This window comes from Ursus maritimus, unplaced genomic scaffold (genome assembly GCF_017311325.1).
Source record: "Ursus maritimus isolate PB19 unplaced genomic scaffold, ASM1731132v1 scaffold_15, whole genome shotgun sequence".
Lineage (NCBI taxonomy): Eukaryota > Metazoa > Chordata > Mammalia > Carnivora > Ursidae > Ursus > Ursus maritimus.
In genome coordinates, this window is record NW_024423897.1 from 31,375,751 (window position 1) to 31,399,470 (window position 23,720).

General features: G+C 41.3%; 1 protein-coding gene across 1 annotated transcript in view; it reads left to right on the forward strand.

The window, feature by feature from the left end:
- Nucleotides 1-23,720, forward strand: part of OXCT1 (3-oxoacid CoA-transferase 1) — a 130,316-nt gene that overhangs the window by 13,453 nt on the left and 93,143 nt on the right. Inside the window, exons 4-7 of the mRNA XM_008692590.2 lie at nt 12,108-12,243; nt 15,332-15,481; nt 19,850-19,956; nt 22,192-22,252. Of these exons, the coding sequence (XP_008690812.1) occupies nt 12,108-12,243; nt 15,332-15,481; nt 19,850-19,956; nt 22,192-22,252 (454 nt within the window). The remainder of the gene's footprint in view (nt 1-12,107; nt 12,244-15,331; nt 15,482-19,849; nt 19,957-22,191; nt 22,253-23,720) is intronic.

The following is a 23,720-nucleotide window of genomic DNA, read 5'->3' on the forward strand; positions in this document are numbered from 1 at the left end:
AGTTCAAATGGGTAATGGGTTGAAAAGCCAAACAGATCCATGAAAGAGCGTGTAATGGGAAAAATCTCTGAAGTCAGTAAATTGGGCAAGTACATTCTGGTTTATCATATGGACCTGTATACTTGGAGGGAGGTTCAGGTATTTAAGACTACAGAAAGCAAATGGACTATATTCATTTTCACGGATTATTTCATTGTTACGACTTTATTTAGGCAGGGCTCCAGAGGATATATCGATGGTACTCTCATATTGGGTAACTGAAGAGAGTTTACCAAAGGGACTCTCTTTAAAGGAATGGTCAGGGTTGAGGGAAAGCAATATGTGTATTGAAGTACCCTGGAGTTAGTAACAGAGGAGCGCTGATACCGCCAGCCTTAGGCCTGAAGAATGAGGGCAGGGAGCTGCCAGGACCTGGAAGAAAGCTTTACGGAGAGGGCTGTCCAATGTGCTGCAGCTTGCCAGGAAGGGAATCAGGGTAATAGAAATCCTGACATCCTTCTCGCACCTGGTCAGAAGCCAGAGGGCAAGGGAATCAGTCTACACAGTCAGCCATCCCAACACAGGGCAAGCTGGAGAATGGTGAATGGATCTGGAGAGGCAAATAGAAAATATCCAGCATAAGGACTTGGTGATTTTCATTTTGAGCCAGCGAGGAGGGGGGTAGTGAAATCAAGTAATAAATTCATTCAACAAATGTTCCATTAATGTTTCTAGAGTGGCTTCTGTGTGTTGTGTAGGCTTTCAGTTGCTCAGGGATAAAACAGTGAACAAAACAGACCAAGTTCCCTGCCTTCGTGGACTTATGTGCCAGTATAAGGAGAGGCAGACAATAAATAGTAAAATAACAAATAAGTACATTTTCCAATATGTTAGAAGGTTACAGTCTGTGGGAAAAACAAGAAAAAGAGCAAGGGAAGGGAACTGGGAACATGAAAATGGAGGGGCAGAGGTCAGTATAAAAAATAATAATAAATCATAAAATGGGCAGAAGATATGAACAGACACTTTTCCAATGAGGACATACAAATGGCTAACAGACACTTGAAAAAATGTTCAAAATCATTAGCCATCAGGGAAATTCAAATCAAAACCACACTAAGATACCACCTTACGCCAGTTAGAATGGCAAAAATCAACAAGGCAGAAAACAGCAATTGCTGGATGTGGAAAAAGGGGATCCCTCCTACATTGTTGGTGGGAATGCAGGTTGGTGCAGCCACTCTGGAAAACAGTGTGGAGGTCCCTTAAAAAGTTAAAAATTGAGCTACCCTATGACCCAGCCATTGCACTACTGGGTATTTACCCCAAAGATACAGACGTAGTGAAGAGAAGGGCCATATGCACCCCAATGTTCATAGCAGCATTGTCCACAATAGCTAAATCGTGGAAGGAACCGCGATGCCCTTCAACAGATGACTGGATTAAGATGTGGTCCATACATACAATGGAATATTACTCAGCTATCAGAAAGAACGAGTTCTCAACATTTGCTGCAACATGGATGGCACTGGAGGAGATAATGCTAAGTGAAATAAGTCAAGCAGAGAAAGACAATTATCATATGATTTCTCTCATCTATGGAACATAAGAACTAGGAAGATCGGTAGGGGAAGAAAGGGATAAAGAAAGGGGGGTAATCAGAAGGGGGAGTGAAGCATGGGAGACTATGGACTCTGAGAAACAAACTGACGGCTTCAGAGGGGAGGGGGGTCGGGGAATGGAATAGGCCGGTGATGGGTAGTAAGGAGGGCACATATTGCATGGTGCACTGGGTGTTATACGCAACTAATGAATCATCGAACCTTGCATCAGAAACCAGGGATGTACTGTATGGTCACTAACATAATGTAATAAAAAAACATTATAAAAAAAATAAAATAAAATAAAAAAAAGAAAAAGTATACTCTTGAAAATACTTGTTTAGGCTTTAGTTTTCTTTTGAAACAGGCAAGAATAAATCATGTAGCTATCCCTTTTATATTCATGGTGAGTGGGAAATGTTCTCAGATTCAGTATTGGAAGGCTAGAACTATAAACAAGTTTAGCAAATGGTTGGCAGTTACCTGGACTACTTTGAGGTGTTCAGTGTGCCCGGACCTCCTGGTCTAGGTTAGAGGCTTGGAAGTGATACATCCTGGGAAGTAGGAGTCAGTTGAGCGGGGGTGGGCACTTGTGGACATGAGGAGTGTGAGGATGGAGAGCGAAGTAAAGGTGGGAGACGAGGAGGTTGTTAGGAGAAATGTCAGTGTTTTGTCCCACAGGGTACCATACTTACCCCTCCTTGGGTCAAACAAGGGGATGTCACTAGGGATTGTAGACTAATTTCCCACCAGTCCATTCTCCTGCTCTGTTCCATTGCCAAAGCCAGAATTCTGGAGTGGGTCTGTATCTACGTCAGGATGGGCAACAAACCTATGATTGATTTCCCCCCAAGTATCTCTTGATTTTCCCCCTTTTTCTTCACTCTTATTGAGGCTGCCTTAGTTCAGACTAATGTCATTGCTTACTTGGAGTATTTTAAGCCTCTTAACTGATCTCCCAGCCTTTTGTCACTCCTCCAATTAATTGTATACCCTGTTATTTTCTACTCAAAATTATTCACAGGGTCTCCCATATCCTTCAGGATGAAATCCTGATTTCATGGTATGGCTCATGTGACAGGTGACAAGCTGGCCTGCCTTCTATCTCTCTTGCTCACTTTTGCTTTCAGTCCATACTGCAGTCACACTCAGCACGGAGTCCGTCCCACCACTGTGTACCTTTGCAAAGCAGCCTACCTGCCTTTTTGGTTCATTGCTTCCACACCTCTACTCTGCTCTCAAAGACTTTTTTCTTCAAGTCTGTTCAAGTGTCATTTTCCATAAGCCTTTTCTGGACCTCTTTCTGCTCTCTGTCGGGCGACCTTCACTGTTCTCATCACACTTGATTCAGACCTCTCTTAGCACATCTCTCCCTCTGTTGTAATGATAGGTTTACATGTTTATCCCTTGATATCTCAGAGCTCCCCTGGCCCAGGACCTGACATGCTAGCCCTGGGGGGCAGTAAGAACTTAGTAGAGGACTGTGGGATGAGTGAACTGTGTAGATGACCTGAGCTCCATATGGGAGAGGCCATCAGAGCACTCAGGGGATTAGGAGGGAGAGATCATAAAAGAAGGCTTCTGTCTGGCTTTATCACTGTCCTCTGTCTTTAAAAAGAAGCTTCATCATAGCATAATATAGAGTAACACAGAAAAGCAATCATATCACAGGTGTGAAGTTTGAAGGATCTTTACAGGCTGCAGAGCCATGTAACCGGCCCCCAGATTCTTTCAATGGAACATGACCAGTACCCCAGAAAGCCCCCCTCACACTCCTTCGAGCCACTGTTTTCCTTTCCCACCACTGAATTTAACTATTATCCTCACTTCTGATCTTATCCATTAGTCTTGTGTGACTTTGAGCTTCGTATAAAAGGAATAGTTCAGTAAATACTCTTTTGTGGTTCTTTTGCTCAGTATTTTATCTCCACTGTTGCAGGGGTTGTAGCTGATTCCTTCTCACTGCAGTGGGGTAACCCGTTGTGTGCTGCCAGCTCAGTTTGTCTGCCCTGCTGTGCAGTCGTACCAGGGAGGCTCCAGTATTTGGCTATCAGGGACAGTGCTACTGTGAATATTGTCTTCTGGGGAGCATACGTATGCGTTCCTGTTGGATATAGACTGAGGTGGGGAATTGCTGACCTAGCATTGGATCAGTTGACATTCTCCTCTTCATATAGGAGAGCACTGGGTGTTCCATGTTCTTGCCAATACTTCGTATTTCTTTCTTTCTCTCTCTCTTTTTTTTAAAGACTTTATTTGTGAGAGAGAGAGAGAGAGAGAGCACAATCAGGGGGAGTGGCAGGCAGAGGGAGATGCAGACCCCTGCTGAGCAGGGAGCCAGATGTGGGATTCGATCCCAGGACCCGGGATTATGACCTGAGCCGAAGGCAGATGCTTAACCAACTGAGCCACCCAGGCGCCCCATTCCTTCTTTTTCTTTTTTGTAAGAGGAAAGACTTTGCATGTCTTTTTTTTTTTTTTTTTTTTTTTAGATTTTATTTATTTGTTAGACAGAGATAGAGACAGCCAGCGAGAGAGGGAACACAAGCAGGGGGAGTGGGAGAGGAAGAAGCAGGCTCCTAGTGGAGGAGCCTGACGTGGGGCTCCATCCCATAACGCCGGGATCACGCCCTGAGCCGAAGGCAGACGCTTAACCGCTGTGCCACCCTGGCGCCCCTCCCATTCCTTCTTTTTAATTTAGCTATTCTTTCGTGTTTACAGTGGTGTCTCTTTGTGGTTTTTACCATATTTCTTTTAAAAAGAGTCTTATAGCTTACGTTTAAGTATACTGCATTACCTTAGAAGGGTTTTCTTTATCTCATGGCTGGAGTAGTTTGGAAACTCTTGGAAGAGTGGAATTAAGTGACTAAAAATGGAAAAAGATTCATTCTGTTATTAATCTGTCACATTGACTTTGCTTGAAATTCTAGGTGTTTTTTTTTTTCTTTGAAAAAGAATAGAAATAAATAAGAAAGGCACAAACTTAGAGACCTTCACTTAATGAAAAAAGCCAGCACTACATGCACCATTTCTAAGAATAAATTGAACTCTGATGTGTCAATGTAGGCTTATCCTTGATAACAAAATGTACCACTCTGGGGAGTGATGTTGAGAATAGGGTAAGCTATGGATGTGTAGGGTCAAGAGTATATGGAAAATCTCCATAGCTTCCTCTCAATGTTGTTGTAAGCCTAATGTGCTCTAAAAAAAATAAAGTCTTAAATGAAAAATATTAGAAAAGATAAATTGAACTCCAACTTCAATGGAGGTGTTAAACTATGTTATATGTAACTTAACAGATAATAGCATTATTCTTGCTGCCTAATATCTTTTCACTGCTTTGTGATTAATTTCCTGATTTTTTTAAATTGCTGTTAAAAATATTTACACATTTTTAAATCTTCTTCAGCTAAATATGATATAGGGGAAATGTTCATAGTTATTTATAATTTGGGTCCATATTTGAAGAGTATGCTGTTCTTCTCTAATTTAATTAATTAATTAGATTGTGTGCATGGTCTCGTGAGTGGGGAGGGGGTAGAGGGAGAGAGAAAATCTTAAGCAGACTTCTCGCTGAGCACAGAGCCAGATGTGGGGCTCTATCTCATGGACCCTGAGACCATGACCGGAGCCGAAATCAAGAGTCAGTTGCTTAATCGACTGAGCCACCAGGGAGCCCCTGTTCTTCTCTCTCTCTTTTTTTTAAAATCATTTTTTATTATATTATGTTAGTCACCATACAGTACATCCCGAGTTTCCGATGTAAAGTTCGATGATTCGTTAGTTGCGTATAACACCCACTGCACCATGTAATATGTGCCCTCCTTACTACCCATCACCGGTCTATCCCATTCCCCCACCCCCTCCCCTCTGAGGCCCTCAGTTTGTTTCTCATAGTCCATAGTCTCTCATGTTTCATTCCCCCTTCTGATTACTCCCCTTTCTTTATCCCTTTCTTCCCCTACCGATCTTCCTAGTTCTTATGTTCCATAGATGAGAGAAATCATATGATAATTGTCTTTTCTCTGCTGGACTTATTTCACTTAGCATTATCTCCTCCAGTGCCGTCCATGTTGCAGCAAATGTTGAGAATTCGTTCTTTCTGATAGCTGAGTAATATTCCATTGTATATATGGACCACAACTTCTTTTTTTTTTTTATTAATAATGATTTTTTATTATATTATGTTAGTCACCATACAGTACATCCCCGGTTTTCGATGTAAGGCTCGATGATTCATTAGTTGGACCACAACTTCTTAATCCAGTTATCTGTTGAAGGGCATCTCGGCTCCTTCCACGATTTAGCTATTGTGGACATTGCTGCTATGAACATTGGGGTGCATATGGCCCTTCTCTTCACTACGTCTGTATCTTTGGGGTAAACACCCAGTAGTGCAATGGCTGGGTCATAGGGTAGCTCAATTTTTAACTTTTTAAGGGACCTCCACACTGTTTTCCAGAGTGGCTGTACCAACTTGCATTCCCACCAACAATGTAGGAGGGATCCCCTTTCTCCACATCCTCTCCAACAATTGTTGTTTCTTGCCTTGTCTATTTTTGCCATTCTAACTGGCGTAAGGTGGTATCTCAGTGTGGTTTTGATTTGAATTTCCTTGATGGCTAATGATTTTGAACATTTTTTCATGTGTCTGTTAGCCATTTGTATGTCTTCATTGGAAAAGTGTCTGTTCATATCTTCTGCCCATTTTTTGATTTGTTTATTTGTTTCTCGTGTATTGAGTTTGAGAAGTTCTTTGTAGATCTTGGATACCAGTCCTTTATCTGTAGTGTCATTTGCAAATATATTCTCCCATTCCGTGGGCTGCCTCTTAGTTTTTCTGACTGTTTCCTTGGCTGTGCAGAAACTTTTAATCTTGATGAAGTCCCATAAATTCATTTTATCTTTTGTTTCTCTTGCCTTTGGGGATGTGTCATGAAAAAGGTTGCTTTGGCCGATGTCGTAGAGGTTGCTGCCTATGTTCTCCTCTAGAATTTTGATGGATTCCTGTCTCACATCGAGGTCTTTCATCCATTTGGAGTTTATTTTTGTGTATGGTGTGAGAGAGTGGTCAAGTTTCATTCTTTTGCATGTAGCTGTCCAATTTTCCCAGCACCATTTATTGAAGAGACTGTCTTTTTCCCACCGGATGTTTTTTCCTGCTTTATCAAATATTAGTTGCCCAAAGAGCCGAGGGTCCATTTCTGGGCTCTCTATTCTGTTCCATTGGTCTATGTGTCTGTTTTTGTGCCAGTACCATGCTGTCTTTGTGATCACAGCTTTGTAGTACAGCTCGAAATCCGGCATTGTGATGCCCCCAGCTTTGTTTTTCCTTTTCAACAGTTCCTTGGAGATTCGGGGCCTTTTCTGTTTCCATACAAATTTAAGGACTATTTGTTCCAGTTCTTTGAAAAATGTCCTCGGTATTTTGATCGGGATAGCATTGAAAGTGTAGATTGCTCTGGGTAGCATGGACATTTTAACTATGTTAATTCTTCCAATCCATGAGCATGGAATATCTTTCCATCTTTTTATGTCTTCCTCAATGTCTTTCAAGAGTGATTTATAGTTTCTAGAATATAGGTCCTTTACGTCTCTGGTTAAGTTAATTCCAAGGTAACGTATGGTTTTTGGTGCTATTGTAAATGGGATGGATTCCCTAATTTCTCTTTCTTCGGTCTCGTTATTCGTGTATAGAAATGCAACTGATTTCTGAGCATTGATTTTGTATCCCGCCACGTTACTGAATTGCTCTATAACTTCTAATAGTTTGGGAGTGGCTTCTTTTGGGTTTTCCATATAGAGTATCATGTCATCTGCAAAGAGAGACATTTTGACTTCTTCTTTGCCAATTTGAATACCTTTGATCCCTTTTTGTCGTCTGATTGCTGTTGCAAGGACTTCTAGTACTATGTTGAATAATAGTGGCGAGAGTGGGCATCCTTGTCGAGTTCCTGATCTTAAGGGAAAGGCTTCCAGCTTTTCCCCATTGAGAATAATATTTGCAGTAGGCTTTTCATAGATGGCTTTTATGAGATTGAGAAATGTACCTTCTATTCCTACACTCTGAAGGGTTTTAATCAGGAAAGGATGCTGTATTTTGTCAAATGCTTTTTCGGCATCGATTGAGAGGATCATATGGTTCCTGAGTCTTTTCTTGTTGATATGATGTATCACGCTGATTGATTTGCGAATATTGAACCACGCTTGCATCCCAGGTATGAATCCCACTTGATCGTGATGGATAATCCTTTTAATGTACTGTTGGATTCTATTAGCAAGTATCTTGTTGAGGATTTTGGCGTCCATATTCATTAGGGAAATCGGTCTGTAATTCTCCTTTTTGAGGGGGTCTTTGCCTGGTTTGGGGATCAAGGTAATATTGGCCTCATAGAATGAGTTTGGTAGCTTTCCTTCTGTTTCTATTTTTTGAAATAGCTTTAGGAGAATAGGTATTATTTCTTCTTTGAATGTTTGGTAGAATTCCCCAGGAAAACCGTCCGGGCCTGGAGTTTTGTTATTTGGAAGGTTGTTTATCACTGACTCAATTTCTTCATAATTAATTGGCCTGTTTAAGGAATCAATTTCTTCCGGTTTCAATCTTGGTAGTTTATAGGTTTCCAGGAAGGATTCCATCTCTTCCAGATTGCTTAGTTTATTGGCATATAGCTGTTGATAAAAATTTCTAATAATCCTTCCAATTTCAATGGTGTTCGTCGTGACCTCTCCTTTTTCATTCATAATTTTAATAATCTGGGTCCTTTCTCTTTTCTTTTGGATAAGTCTTGCCAGTGGTCTGTCAATTTTATTGATTCTCTCAAAGAACCAGCTTCTAGTCCTGTTGATCTGCTCTACTGTACTTCTGGTTTCTGCTTGATTGATTTCAGCTCTAATTTTGGTCAACTGCTTCCTCGTGCGTGGATTAGGCCTGTCCCTCTGTTGCTGTTCCAGCTTCTTGAGGTGAGAATATAAAAACTGCATTTTAGATTTTTCTATTCTTTTGAGTGAGGCTTGGATGGCTATGTATTTCCCCCTTAGGACTGCCTTTGCAGTATCCCATAGGTTTTGGACTGTTGTATTTTCATTCTCATTGGTCTCCATAAATTGTTTAATTTGATTTTTGATTTCCTGGTTTATCGAGTCATTCCTGAGCAGGATGGTTCTTAGTCTCCAAGTGTTTGAGTTTCTTCCAAATTTTTCCTTGTGGTTGAGTTCCAATTTCAGAGCGTTGTGGTCTGAGAATATGCAGGGGATAATTTCAATCTTTTGGTATCGGTTGAGACCTGTTTTGTGTCCCAGAACATGGTCTATTCTTGAGAATGTTCCATGGGCATTAGAATAGAATGAGTATTCTTTGGTTCTGGGGTGTAGTGTTCTATATATATCTATGAGGTCCAACTCGTCGAGTATGGCATTCAAAGCCTTTGATTCTTTGCTTAGTTTTTGCCAGGGTGTTCTGTCTATTTCTGAGAGTGGAGTGTTGAGGTCCCCTACTATTAATGTATTTTTATTTATATGTCTCTTTATTCTGGTTAAGAGTTGGCTTGTGTATCTTGCTGCTCCCCTGTTGGGGGCATATATATTTATAATTGTCATATCCACTTGTTGAATACTTCCCTTAAGAATAATATAGTGCCCTTCTGCATCTCTAACTATAGTCTGTAGTTTAAAATCCAATTTATCTGATATGAGAATTGCTACCCCAGCTTTCTTTTGAGGTCCATTTGCGTGAAAGATGGTACTCCATCCCCTTACTCTCAGTCTGAATGCATCTTTGGGTTCGAAATGAGTCTCTTGTAGACAGCAAATGGATGGGTCATTTCTTTTTATCCAATCTGCAACCCTGTGGCGTTTTATGGGATGGTTCAAACCATTTACATTAAGACTGAGTACTGAGAGATATGATTTTAATGATGCCATGTTGCCAGTAAAGTCTTTGTTTGTATTGGCTGTGACTTTCTGTTCTGTATCACTCTTGGGGCCTTTTTACTTTTATAGAACCCCCCGTAATATCTCCTGTAGGGCTGGTTTCGTGGTTACAAAATTGGTTAGTGACTGGCGATTCTGAAATGTCTTTATTTCTCCATCAATTCTGAATGACAGCCTTGCTGGATAAAGGATCCTTGGCTGCATGTTTTTCTCTGAAAGAGCTTTAAATATGCTCCCCCAACCCTTTCTCTCATTCCAGGTCTGTGTAGACAGGTCTGACGTAATTCTGATGCCTTTGCCTTGGTACGTGAGAAATTTCTTTGCCCTGGCCGCTTTCAATACTGTATCCTTGCATCTAATATTTGCGAATTGCACCGTGACGTGACGTGGCGTAGGTTTGTCGTGGTTGAGCTTGGGAGGGGTCCTCTCTGCCTCTTGGACACGAATGTTTGTTTCCCTCGCTAGATTAGGGAAGTTTTCAGCTACAATTTGTTCAAATATCTCTTCTAGACCTCTGTTTTTCTCCACCCCCTCGGGGATGCCGATGATTCTAACATTGGATCGTTTCATTGAGTCAGTAATCTCCCGTAACCTACATTCGTGGGCGTGGATTTTTTTAAGACCATCTTCTATTTTCATTTTTTCCTCTATTAACCCATCCTCCAATTCACTAACCCGTTCCTCTGCTTCTGCGACCCTGGCCGTCAGAGCCTCTAGTTTTGCCTGCATTTGGCTCATAGAATTTTTAATTTCTGTCAGATTCGCTCTCATTTCTGTCCTTAGGGATTCTATATTCTCAGTAACCTTTTCGTTAATAGTTTTTTCAATTCTACTCATCATTTTGACCATCGTTACTCTGAATTCCATTTCTGATAATTTGGTTACATCCATATCCATTATTTCTGTGGCAGAGGCCACAGACTCACTGTCTTTTCTTTGCTGGGGGGGGCTTCTCCTTCTTGTCATTCTGATGAAGAGAGGTTGCGGGGTTTCCAGAGCCCAAATTATTGACTGGGTCCCAGGCCGTGCCCCTTGTTTTATAGGGATCTTAGGGATGTGGGCTTCTTCTTTAAAGATTTTATTTATTTATTTATGTGGCAGCCAACCAGCGAGAGAGGGAACAGAAGCAGGGGAGTGGGAGAGGAAGAAGCAGGCTCCCAGCGGAGGAGCCCGATGAGGGACTCCTTTCCGGAACGCTGGGATCACGCCCTAAGCCGAAGACAGGCGCTCAATGACTGCGCCACCCAGGCGCCCGGGTTGTGGGCTTCTTGATTTTTCAGCCTGCCTTCTGCCTTCTGGGGGAGGGGCCTGCCGCGCCGATACTCAGGCAACCCTGTTTGGGTAGAGTCTCCATGTCCCCTGCGAGGGGGATGGGGATGGGCACCCTGTGAGCCAGTATTTCCAGGCTTTTGTTCTCTGGCAGCTTTCCCTGGCAGTTTGCTGTGCCTCTTCTGAGAGTCAGAGCAGCAGTGGCCGAATCTCAGCCTCTGTCTCAGAACAGAGGGATTGCAGCCCATTCTCCACTGATATTCTGGCCACTTTAACTCTGTTACTGTTGGTGCTGCTCAACCCTGCAGCGTCCCGGATGTGCGCTCCACACCCGGCGTCCCAGCCCTCACTTCCAGGGCCAGCGCATCTCTGTCCTTTGTGTTTCTAACACCGCCAGCTGCCCCCGCCTGCTCCCAGAGCTCCGGGTCTCAGTCTGTTTCCATTGAGCACACCGGAGTTCCAGAGATCCGTGAGAAGTCTGGTGGCATGTGCTCCCGGCTCACTGGCACGTGCTCAGTCTGTTTTCTCGAAGGTGCCAGTCTGCGAGACCGTCTGCTCCCCCGTGCAGGTGGCTACCGCTTCCCGGCGCCCGAACGCGGCGGCTCCCTCCCCCTTCTGTTTATCTTCTGATATCTGTGCGCGGTTTCCCGGCTCCCCGCTTCGTACCTCAATACTCAGCGCTGGAGATGTTCATTTGTAGAGATCCAGATGTATCTTCCTGCATCTCAGGCTGATTCCGTGGATGTTCAGGCTGGTCTGGTGCCTATCCAACTCAACTCAGGGGACCAGCTGAAAAAGGGGTCCCCTACTCCTCCGCCATCTTAACCCCTCTGTCTTCTCTCTTTTAAATATGAGAATGCATGTTCACTTTTTAGGACAGAATGAATTTCTCTATTTGGAGCCAGTGCGGGTTAGGAGAGTGGCATTGCCTTTGCATTTACATAATGCCTTCAGAGCATGGGGCAAGACCCAGTCTGTCGGTCTTCTACCCTAGTATCACTTGGGAGCAGTGGAAAGAGTGAAAGGTGCAGGGCAGACTTGTAGGATTGGTGCAGGTTTGAATACTGGCTACGTCATTTCCTACCCAAGATATCTGTTGGCAGAAATCACTGAAAGGTTTTGAACTTTAGTTTCCTCAGCTGTAAAATAAGAAAAGAATAGCCACCCTGCAAGGCTCTTTGTGTGGTGGGAGACTTTGAAAGAATATGGGTTAAATTCCCAGTAGAGATGATTCTTTTAAATTAATAATACTTTGTATTTTCAGAAGTCAGGGATATTAGTTTTATCTGATGTTCCTTTGATAGCAAGTTGCTTGCATTTTTCTTCTAGGGTTGACAACTTTGGCCTGGGCCTTTTACTTCGATCCAAGCAGATAAAACGCATGGTCTCTTCATACGTGGGAGAAAATGCAGAATTTGAACGACAGTTCTTAAGTGGTGAATTAGAAGTAGAGTTGACACCTCAGGTAAGAAATTTCCCTGCTCCTCTTTTACAGTAGTAACTTAGTTTAAAATTTACCTTTTTCCCCTCTAGGAATTTTCTTTGGCAAGAGAGGTAAGGCAGAGAGGATGTGGTTTTGCCGGGCCGAGGGAATTTGTTTGTAGGTCACACCTGTTGATTGCTAGAAGACTAGTATCTTCTGTTGCTGTGCACCAAAAAGGGAGGTGTTTCTAGTAAAAAAAAATATCTAGGCTACAGGATAAATTTTTAAGTTTGGCACCATGGTATGTGGTGCCGGCAGCATGCTGTAGGACTTGCTGAAATGCCTGGGGATTGTCCTGAGAGTGCATTCCTATGAATCGGAGAATTAAAAATGTGTGAGTACCATGGTCTTGCTGAGACATCAGGAAAGTGAAGTCCCTGGAGCGTAAAACTGTCACACAGTAAGTGCTGGAATCCGAGCCCAGGTCTCCAGGGAATTGATGTTCCTTACCAAGCAAGTGATTACCGCAATTAAATCTAGCAAGTTTCCGTTCATTTCATACACTATGTCTTAACAGGCTAAAGAGTTTGTCGTAGAGGAAACTTTTTGAAGCCGTTTTGGTAAACAAAAGGAAACTCTTTGACGCTGTTTGGGTCTACAGATTATATGCGTTCGTCTTCTAATTTGGCATCGTCTGCCTTCATCACTGAAATTGAACCCACCACTCTGCTTTATTTTTGTCAACAGAATTATTATTACCACTTCACTAAATTGGTAGTAATGTGAAATAGCAACATTTTAAAAATCAATAATGAGCCCCCAGTGTATGCTTGTCTAGAGAGAGCATGCAAGGGAGAACTGTTCTCCCTGAGGCTTCCCAGCATGACTCACGTCACACCCGATCGCCCCACAGTCTTGGCACCTCTGCTTGTCATAAGCCTTGCACTGTGCCTGGTATTTATCTGGTTTTCATTTAAAGTTTTTTGAAAGTAACAAAAGGTATCCTTAGTCTACTCGTGCTGCTATAACAAAATACCACAGACTCGGTGGCTCGGACAAGAGGAAGTGATTTCTCGTTGTTCTGGCTACAGGGAGGATCAAGGTATAGGCTGATGTGATTCTTAGTGGAGGGGAGGAGGGGGAGGGAGAGAGAAAGAGGGTGCACACGTGCAAGGACTCTGGGCTTTCTTATTATAAGGACACTAATCCTACTGGATCACAGCCCTACCCTTATGACCTCATTGAGCCTTAATGACTTCCATAAAGGCCCTGTCTCCAAGTAGAGTCACGTTGGGGGTTAGGACTTCAACATACGAATTTGGTGGGGGACACCATTCAGTCCGTTGCATAACTTTTCCTTTTCACATTGTAGATTGAGATACCTTTTCCTTTGGGTTGTGGAGCAAGGCCTTGAAAATTAACCTTTCAATTACTTCTGTTATCTTTTGCATTATCCCTTCTTTTGTCCGAGGGCATATACGCTGGGAGTTCCTTAGTATTTCTTTTATATTCCTTCTTTAAGCTGAAAGAGGTCAGTGTCTCTCTCCCTGACTTAGTGGCAGGTAAATAAACATTGGCTCTGGCAACTTGTTTTGCAGCCTGTGAGCCAGAGAAGTGTTGATGAAGTGGTAGGGATTAGGGCTCCCTTTGAGGTTTGGATGTAGGGGGGTTGCAAAGAGCCTGTCTGTAGAAATTGTCCACTTTTAGGTCCTTGCCCACTTGGACAGAGAGCAGGAATAAAGTATTCAAGGAGGGTAGACATAAAAAATATTTTATAGTAGGGAGTGTTATTGTGGTTGTTCTGATGATTTAATCTTGTGACTGTTATCAACTTAAAATACAGTACAAAATGGAGTTATCTGTCTAGTAGGTAGAATAGAGAAACTGTTACCTGGAAGATTGTCAGTTATGCCTCAGATCCTGCCTTCCCCAGATTATCCCACCTGCTTCAATGACTCTGTGTCTGAAGTCCCAACTTTTAGTTCCTGCTTTGAGTTTAGAATTTAAAGAACTCAGTCAAGGTAGAAAATTGTTTTCAGGTTGAGATAATTCTGATGTAATATTATTAATCCCTAAACTAGTTTTTACTACTGATTGACCGGGCAGTTATGTAGTATGAATATGATGTAGCTAGACTGTAACGATAGGTTTCAGGGTTAGGGTGGGTGTTCGGAAATATTCAGGGCCAGAGTTATTCCTCTATGGGGAAACTGGGCGGGAAAGCAGGTTTGAACCACTGGTACCTAGGAAGGGGACAAAGATGATCAAAAGAAGATACAAAGAAGCTTCGCATACAGTTGTTTCTACTCTGAGATAAAATTTGAAGTACTCTTAGCTTTTAAAAACCAAATTAACTGTATGTTGTACTCTGCCTAACTTTGGGTTTTTCCTTAGTTAGATAATGTAGATAAAATGCTTATAAGAGGGGCGCCTGGGTGGCACAGCGGTTAAGCGTCTGCCTTCGGTTCAGGGCGTGATCCCGGCATTATGGGATCAAGCCCCACATCAGGCTCCTCTGCTATGAGCCTGCTTCTTCCTCTCCCACTCCCCCTGCTTGTATTCCCTCTCTCGCTGGCTGTCTCTGTCTCTGTCGAATAAATAAATAAAATCTTAAAAAAAAATGCTTATAAGAATATTTTAGAATAAACTCTAAGTAAAGGAACATAGTATTATTATATAATAATGGCATTGTTCTTCATGGTAAGCTTCAGGCTATCCTACATAGGGCACACAGTAAAACACAAAATTCAAATACTTTTTAAAAATATATGTAGTTAAAGTGACATACTTCAGGTTTGAAAATTGATTTTAAAATATTACAAATAGACTGATGGAGAATATGATGTCAGGAGAGCAGGGAGAGACCAGAAAGCTGAGAGCACGATGATACAAAGAAGCAGTTACATTTGAATGTGGATTAAGAATCGAGAGATTGTTGTCTAGAGGGGCAATACTTGTTTTCAATTAATCTAGCATATAGTGTTAGCAAAATACAGCGATATACAGTTCAAGGTACTGTTTAGAATGATAAACCTCTTGAGAGAGGAGCCGTGTCTGTAAATGTTTCTGTGTCCATATACAGAAGTGTGCTTAATGAACTTCTTATGGTGTGTTGGTTGCTCACTTGTAGGGCACGCTTGCAGAGCGAATTCGTGCAGGTGGGGCCGGAGTTCCTGCATTTTACACCAGCACCGGGTACGGGACCCTGGTGCAGCAAGGAGGGGCACCGATCAAATACAACAAAGATGGCAGCATTGCCATTGCCAGTAAGCCAAGAGAGGTAAGAAGTGCTCTCATCCAGTACCACTGGGATAGCTCTTTCAGTGTAGGATTCCAGGTGGACTCAGAGAGTAGGTAAGATAAATTCTGCTCTGTGTGAGAAGAGACACTGTCCTTCATTTACGGTGTATGCTAGGTAAAATTTCTAGCTAAAACTGAGCATCTGTCAATAATTAAAATCACATAGAGAAACCAGAGTAAATAAATGAGAAGAAAAGAAACAGTAATGTATATAAGATATGTGAGTCAAGATTAGTTTTGTGGTAGGTTTTAACAGATGTAGGAGCATTTGTAACTTCTGATCATGCTCATGTGGAAAAGAGAGTAGGTGTATGACATATATCGTATTAAACTTGTCATTCTCAAGCCTCTTCTGGATGTGGATGAAGGAGGAAAAAAAGCCAAGGACATCACAAGTTTGTCTACAGTTTTGAAAAGGAGGGGACAGTTGTAATTACATAATAAGATAGAGTGTTCATCCTCTCTCCTTTATCCTTTATTTTGTGCACTGGACATACTTGAGCTGACTGAATAATTTAGTTTTATTTAAAGTGCTGGATGGGATGGAGTGCCTTTATACTAGGTAACTTCACTCACATATTAGGAAAGGATAGAACTCTACATATAGATATTCGAGACACTCAGATTTGAGCCATTTGTAAAAATTTCACAGGCCAGTATTCCATTACTGCATTTTTAGTCCCTCTCCCTTCTCCCTGGCCATGTGGCTTGAGGGCGTTAACACAGGCTGCAGAAATGCTGAGCTTAGCTCTAAGGAAATGACAGCCTAGTAAATTGAGGGATCCCTTACCACACTTGCCTATAGCAATTTTAATAAAATTTTTTTTTTTTTTTTTTTTTTTTTGCTTATAGGGATGTTAGTTCTGCATCTCAGTGTTTTGAGAGAAGATAGAAGATAGAACATGCCCCTTGCTGTTCAGTGTTTGTCTCTAGCAGTGTCCTCCATCTGGAGCTTCGCCTTTCTGCTTAAAATGACCTATATTGACTCAAAGCTTTGATTAACATTTTTTAATATTCTATCTTACTTCTTTCTTTACTGCCTAATTAGGTTTAAAAAGTTTTTGACACAATAAGACAGGAGCTTAATTATTAAAATGGATCTTAGTGATACAGATAATGATGCCCAGAAAAATTGGGTTAATACTTTGAGAGTTTGCTAGAAGCTAGAGCATTAACTTGCCCTGGGAAAACACAGGATAGGCTGGAGTCTGTCCTGAATGCCTGGGTTCATTTTTACCTGGAGTCAGGTATACAAATCTCGTAGTTTTAAACTTTCATCTGAATTACCTCGGACAAATAATTTCTTGACAAATAATTGACAAATAATTTCTTGAAATGATTCCTGTTGGCTCTTTATTTCCCCTACTTATGGTAGGAAGAGGAGGTAAGTAAATTTCTTAATTCAGTGGTATTTGCCAGGTACTGGCCCAAGTGTGGTAGAAAAGGGGATGATCTAGACCAAGTCCCCCTGCTAGTGGAGGAACTGACAAGGAATGACTTAATAATGAAAGTGCCATGAAGAAAAATTGAGTAGCATAAGGGTAGAGAGAATGGTCACTGGCCAGGGAAGGGGTGTTCCAGATTGGGTCAGGGGAAGCCTCTCTGAGGAAGTGACAGTTGTTAGAGATTAGAATAAAACAGGAGAATGAGTGGGCAAAGATTATAGGGTTGTGCTCTGGTCAGAAGGAAGGGGAAGGACACGGTCCTGAGGCAGGCTAGCCCTATTTGTGAAACCACAGGGCTGTGAGACTGGAACAGAGTAAACGAGGCAGAGAATAGTAGGATGGGAGGCTGAAGGGAGGCATGAACCAGATCACATGATTTTGGGTTTTACTGAGTGGTGAGAGGACAGCACAGAGAGCTCAGACGTGGGAGAGTGATGTGATTGGAGTTACATTTTGGAAGAATCGCTGTGGCTGCCGGGTGGAGAGTTTTTTGGTAGGGTTCTAAGAGCAGAAGAAATGAGAGAGATTAAGAAGCTGTTGTATCGATCCAGGTGGGAGTGGCTGTGGTTTAGACTGAGGTGGTTAACAGTGGAGCTTATGGGAGATGGTTGGAATCAGGACATATGGTGCTAGCAGAGCCAGCAGGATTCACCAATGGATTGGTTATGGGGTGTGAGGAATGGCAAGAACCAAGCATGCTGCTTATTGAGATGGGCAAATATGGGGGGTAATCAAAGAGCCTTGCTTGGGCCTGGGTGCACTTGAGACGTCGTTTAGCTCCAACAGAAGTTGCTCAGTCTTCTCCAGTTAGGGGAGGGTTTAGAGCTGGGATAGGAGCTTTGGCGTCTTCAGCATACAGTATTTCAATCTGTGGGACTAGCTGAGTGTCTAGAGCTGGAGTACAGGTAGAGAAAATACCTCTTTTGCATCTGAAGGGTGGGAAGAGGAAAAGAAGCAGCAAAGAAGAATGGGGAAGTGTTTAGTAAGTGAAGAGATAACCAGGGGGAGTCTGGTAACTTGAAAGACAAGGGCAGTTTTACAAAGGAGGGAGTGATCAGTTGTGTCAGAGTGAGAAGAGGTGGGGTAACAGGACAGGGCATTGAGCATTGGATTTAGAAACATGGAGGTCATTGGTGACCTTAAAGAATGATTTTTCTGGAAGAGAGGATTTTTCTGGAACAGTAGAAATTTGGAGTGGATTCAAGAGAGGACTGAAAAAGAGGAAGTGGTGACCAGGAAGCACAACTCTTTCAAGTGAGTGTAAGAGCTAGTATGGCCAAACTCATCCCTTCCCTGGTTTAAAACTTTAGAATGGCTAGCATCAGCAGCTGCTGGTTTGTAGGCCCATCAGGAAATTATATAATTGGAATAGAGAAGAAAAGTCAATTTTTTCACATTGCCTTGGATTAGCATATATGTAGATTTGCATGTAGTTTTCTAGATCTGTATGCAACATAACTCATCTGTCATCATTGGTGTTTACAGTAATGACTTTGAACTACATAAAACTCTTTAAAAAGTGATGTATTGATGTACAGTTTATAAATATCTTTCATGTGATTTGTGTAAGTTTCACAGTAGTAAGACCCTCCTTCTTCAGTGATCCCCTGAATTCATTAATACTCTCTAGCAGGAAGGTGGGATAAGGGCTTTAAAGAAGCTGTTCTTTAAGAAGGGATTTCTGCTTTAAGCCATAAAGAAAAGTAAATGTACCGAACTTTGTCCTGCAGCTTTCTGTACTACGCGGGCAGTTTGTCCACTAGAGGGTGGTGTTTGATCGAGAATGGAGTTCTACCTTCCTACGGTTCCAGTCCTGTGTGGGATGGAATACAGCACGGATGTTCTTTTCTCTCTTCTTTGTTTCAATTCCCAGAGCTAAATCCCCAAGAAGAAAAAAAAGGAACGAAATGCCACAGCGTAGTTTTACTTTATGCTTCTTCTCCCTTCTCCCCACTCCATCTGTAGTGGAATTAAAAGGCAGGATACGGGGCGTCTGCCTTCGGCTCAGGGCGTGATCCCAGCGTTCTGGGATTGAGCCCCACATCAGGCTCCTCTGCTAGGAGCCTGCTTCTCCCTCTCCCACTCCCTCTGCTGTGTTCCCTCTGTCGCTGGCTGTCTCTGTCAGATAAATAAATAAATAAAATCTTTAAAAAAAAAAAAAAAAGACAGGACACATACAAAAATCAATAGCACTCCATTAGACCAGTAATGACAGAGAGGAGGTGTAATAGAAGAACATAGGATACACGTAGTAGCCTAAAAAACCACGAAGTACCTATGAGTAAACCTAAGAAACATACACAAAGCTTTTTTGGAGAAAAATCAAGAGCAGTTCGAAGAGGGAAAAGAAGACTTCGGAAAACATAGGCATATATTATGCTCACAGGTGGAAAGCTATGGCATGTCAGTTTTCTAGTTTCATCTGCAAATTCTAGGAATTCCAATTAAAATTTCAACAGATGGTTATAGATTAATTAGAGATGAATGGATTTTTATAACTATGTACGAAATACATTGGCCATTTTATGCAGCTTATGTAGTTTTGTCCCCCCCCCACCCCGGGGTGGAGGGAAAGATGGGCTGTTTTTCATGTTCTATATATATAACTTATGCACACAAATAATAAAAAGAGTGCTAACATACAGTCTATGCCTTAAGCATATGGAACTTTCAGTTCCTCAAGTTTGCCAAACTCTCTCTTGCTGCTGAGTCTTTGCACATGCTGTTCCCTCGCTTCCCCCTCCAACACTTTGACTAAATCCTAGTTTCCTACCACTACTCACCCTTGAGATGTCCGTTTAGATTGTTCTCCCTCTGAGACACCTTCCTCGACCAGGCTTGTATCCTTATTCTCTGCTCCTATCAGAGCACATACCTGACAGTGCCCTCTTTGTCTCCTGCAGGTGAGGGAGTTTAACGGTCAGCATTTTATTTTGGAGGAAGCAATTACAGGAGATTTTGCTTTGGTGAAAGCCTGGAAGGCAGACCAAGCAGGAAACGTGATTTTCAGGTAGTATGATAGTTTTTTAAAAAAATATTAGTGAAGTGCATGTCAGCAACTTTACATTTCCTAAATCATGATTACAAAATGGATATCTTGATGTGTTTGGTGTTTAAAAATTCATTTAAAAAGTGGCTTACAGTCCAACAAGCCCACAGTTCTGTGTGTGTATATGTGTGCAAGGCTGCTGCTGTGGGGTCTTGCTGATGTGGTGTACTCGGGGGAATCTGTTCTGATTGGGTGGTGCTCACAGCGTGCCACTTGGTAGCTATTTTGAATCCATATACCCTTGTATATAGTCATATACAAACTTTTTCCATGTGTATTTTAGTTGGCAGGACAAGTTACAATGTTGAGACATACTTAGCAAATGTGAGAAAAGCACACAATTATATTTAATTTTTATATTGTTATTAATATCCATTGTCTTAAAATGCCCAAATTATTTTGGTATTCTGGAAAGAGCTTGCTAACAACCACTTAGGTCAGTTCTTTTCCAGTCCTGTTGGTGTCTGCTAGGAAATACTTACGTAGGTTCTGTCTGAAAAGTTGATTATCTTGATAATGCTAAACTTTCATTCTTGTTATTTGGATAGCCACAGATACTAAGCGAAAGCCGTAACAGATTTCAAAATCTTTTGATTACCCTGAGCATACTAAATACCAAGTATTTAGTATCTTGGATTTATACATTATATGGTTGTTTTGAAAATTGTACCATTTTTGAATATATACATACACGTCTTTAAATCTGTTAGGTTACAGAAATAGTTTTCTTTCTTGTAATATGGTCACTTACTGTTTTAGTAATAATTTTTATCTTTACCAAATGCACCTTTGGTGAGATCACAGTTAAATTCTCAGTGACTATCCTCATGTTGTTTTTGTTCATTTTTGAAGATCTTATATGATATTAATGCTAGATTTGATTTCTTTAATTCAACCAGTTTTTGATTGTACCTGATCTTGGCAGTTACACATTTTGCACCATGTCTACCTTATCTGACATCTTGGTATAATGTTTGCAAAGTTGAGTTGCATTTTAAAAAAGATTAATGGAATTGTATAGACGCAAATGGAAATGAATTATTTAAACTATTTCCATGAGTTTATCGTGTGTTTCATTGCCTCGCTGTAATATCTAAAGACTTGCACAAGGGCTGTTCTCAGCATTGACTTATGCCTGCGGTTATTGATGGGGATGAGACTGCTCTTCAGCAATGGTCAAGTGACTTAGATCCTTAGGATCCTGACTTCTAGGATGACCTTCACTGTTAGTGGGACAACTGGTAAAAGGTCTATCTAGGCCCTTGTTAGGACAGCCCTGCACACATTTGCCTTTGGCCATGCTGCCCTTGGAGTTTTCGATGATGGACATGCTGGACGTCTGGTGGAATCCAGCTTATCAACTTGGGAAAGTACCCAAGGACTTCCCTCTCAGGGACACACCTGTCTTTATATTTATCCTTGAATCTAAGCGAGATAAACGGTGGTGGCCTAAAAGCGCTAGTAAATGAGAGATGTAACCCATTTCCCTTTATCAAATAAGGGTTTTTTTAAATCAACTTACACCCTCAGAAACAAAAAAATATATTAAAATTTTTATGGATGGTGGTGATGCATTAATTTAAGAACTTGAGTGCAAAACCATCAGCAAAATTGGCACTTTCTGGAAATTTTTACACCTCGGGGTCTAATGTGCTGTACTTCAAAAAATTTCATTAGAAATTGGTCCCCTGGAATGATCTTTATAGATGAATCACACATTACCAATGAATGTTTCATTTTATTTCAGCGATAGGTCTTTCTTCAATAGAGAATATAATTACTATACCTTCTCATATAAAGTACTTCTACTTTTCTTAATATTTTAACAAGAGTAAGTTTAGTGAAATATATAACTGTAGAAACAAAGTGGCATCCCAGTTAAAAGATTTAGGCAAATTAGTTTTAAATAGAGTAGATTTATTAGTATCTGTCTTATCTTTCTGTATGTGATCTGCATGTTGAACATGAAAAGTAGGCCCTCTTTACTTCAGCTCCGTAAAACTTGTAATCGAGTGAAGCGGCCATTGTTTTTATTTATAAAATTGTTTTAACACTTATGGAAAACATGATACATTCTTTTTTAAAAGAGTTACAGATGTTTAATTTAAAGAAATTATTTAAATCTATAATTAAAGCTGAGAGAAATGCTTCTTATTTTTGGTCTTCTTTTCCCACTTTCTCCCACTCCTAATATAGGAAGAGTGCAAGAAATTTCAATTTGCCGATGTGCAAAGCTGCAGAAACCACGGTGGTAGAGGTAAGAGAAGAGGTTATTTCTGCTTTCCAGAGGTTGCTTTATAAACTTGCTGGTATGTATTAGTTCAGAAAATGTACGACAGTTCATTTGTTTTCTGAAGGATAAACAATGACCGCTTTTAAATTTTGGATATCGAATGATTCTATTTAAATATGTATTAGTTGAGGGCACCTGGGTGGCTTAGTGGGTTAAGCGTCTGCCTTCAGCTCAGGTCATGATCCCAGGGTCCTGGCATTGAGGCCCACATTGGGCTCCTTGCTCAATGGGGAGCCTGTTTCTCCCTCTGCCTGCCATACGCTTACTCTCTCTCTCTGGCAAATAAATAAAATCTTTTAAAAAATAAATATGTAATAGTTGAAATTTTACTGTAACATTAGCTTTCTGGTTGGCTAGGGCCTCACTAGAATGTTCTTTTTGGGATCAAGCTGTGAGACTGGCTGGCTTATAACAGTCCTTTGAATAAAATAGACCTCCTTGGGTAAAATTGCAAGATTCATTTTTACATACAGAATCCTAGAAAAATAGTAAGTTATATCATTATACTGTGTTTGACACTGTGAATTCTTTAAGGAAGAAGGAGGGTAGTACAAGTAATTGCTTTGATGTGGTTCTCTTTGGAGCAGTTGAATTAAGGAACTAGCTGACTCTTCTTTGGACATCTCATGGTGTGGGAGAGACTTGACTAATTCTAGAGTCTCTCTAGAGATTTTTATCTAGAGACTAAAATAGGTGGCTTAGGGGCGCCTGGGTGGCTCCGTCATTAAGCGTCTGCCTTCGGCCCAGGGCGTGATCCCAGAGTCCTGGGATCGAATCCCACATCAGGCTCCTCCGCTGGGAATCCCACATCAGGCTCCTCCGCTTCTTCCTCTCCCACTCCCCCTGCTTGTGTTCCCTCTCTCACTGGCTGCCTCTCTCTCTGTCAAATAAATAAATAAAATCTTTTAAAAAAATAAATAAAAGAAAAGAAAAAATAAAAATAGGTGGCTTACACCCAAACCCTGCCATTTTGTTTATATGTATTTGAACCTGAAAGGAGACTTCAAAATGATTCTTAACTTGAGGTTTTGCGAATCACCCTGGAACCAAATTTTCATGAAAGTTTGAGACAGATTTTCTTTGGGAGAACCTTATAGGAACCCATCGTAGGATCTGGAAATGGGAATATACATTCGTGGTTTTCTCATGATGGTAGTGTCGTATGTGGCCTCTTTGGACTCCTGCATACATTTGGCCAAGATGGTATTTCATGGAGGCAGTACAGTGGTATTTTTGAAAAATCAAATGTTAGAATTCTGTTCCTCTCTTGGAAAGTGAAGTGTGTTATTTTTAAAGTCCTGGAGGATGTGGTAATTTTCAACCCAGGCATGGTGGTTTCTTTTGCAATGGCTTTAGTATATTCTCTGCATTCAAAGTGGACAATGTGGTTTACTCTCATTGTGTAATCTGGGTTTTTTAAAATTTATTGAAT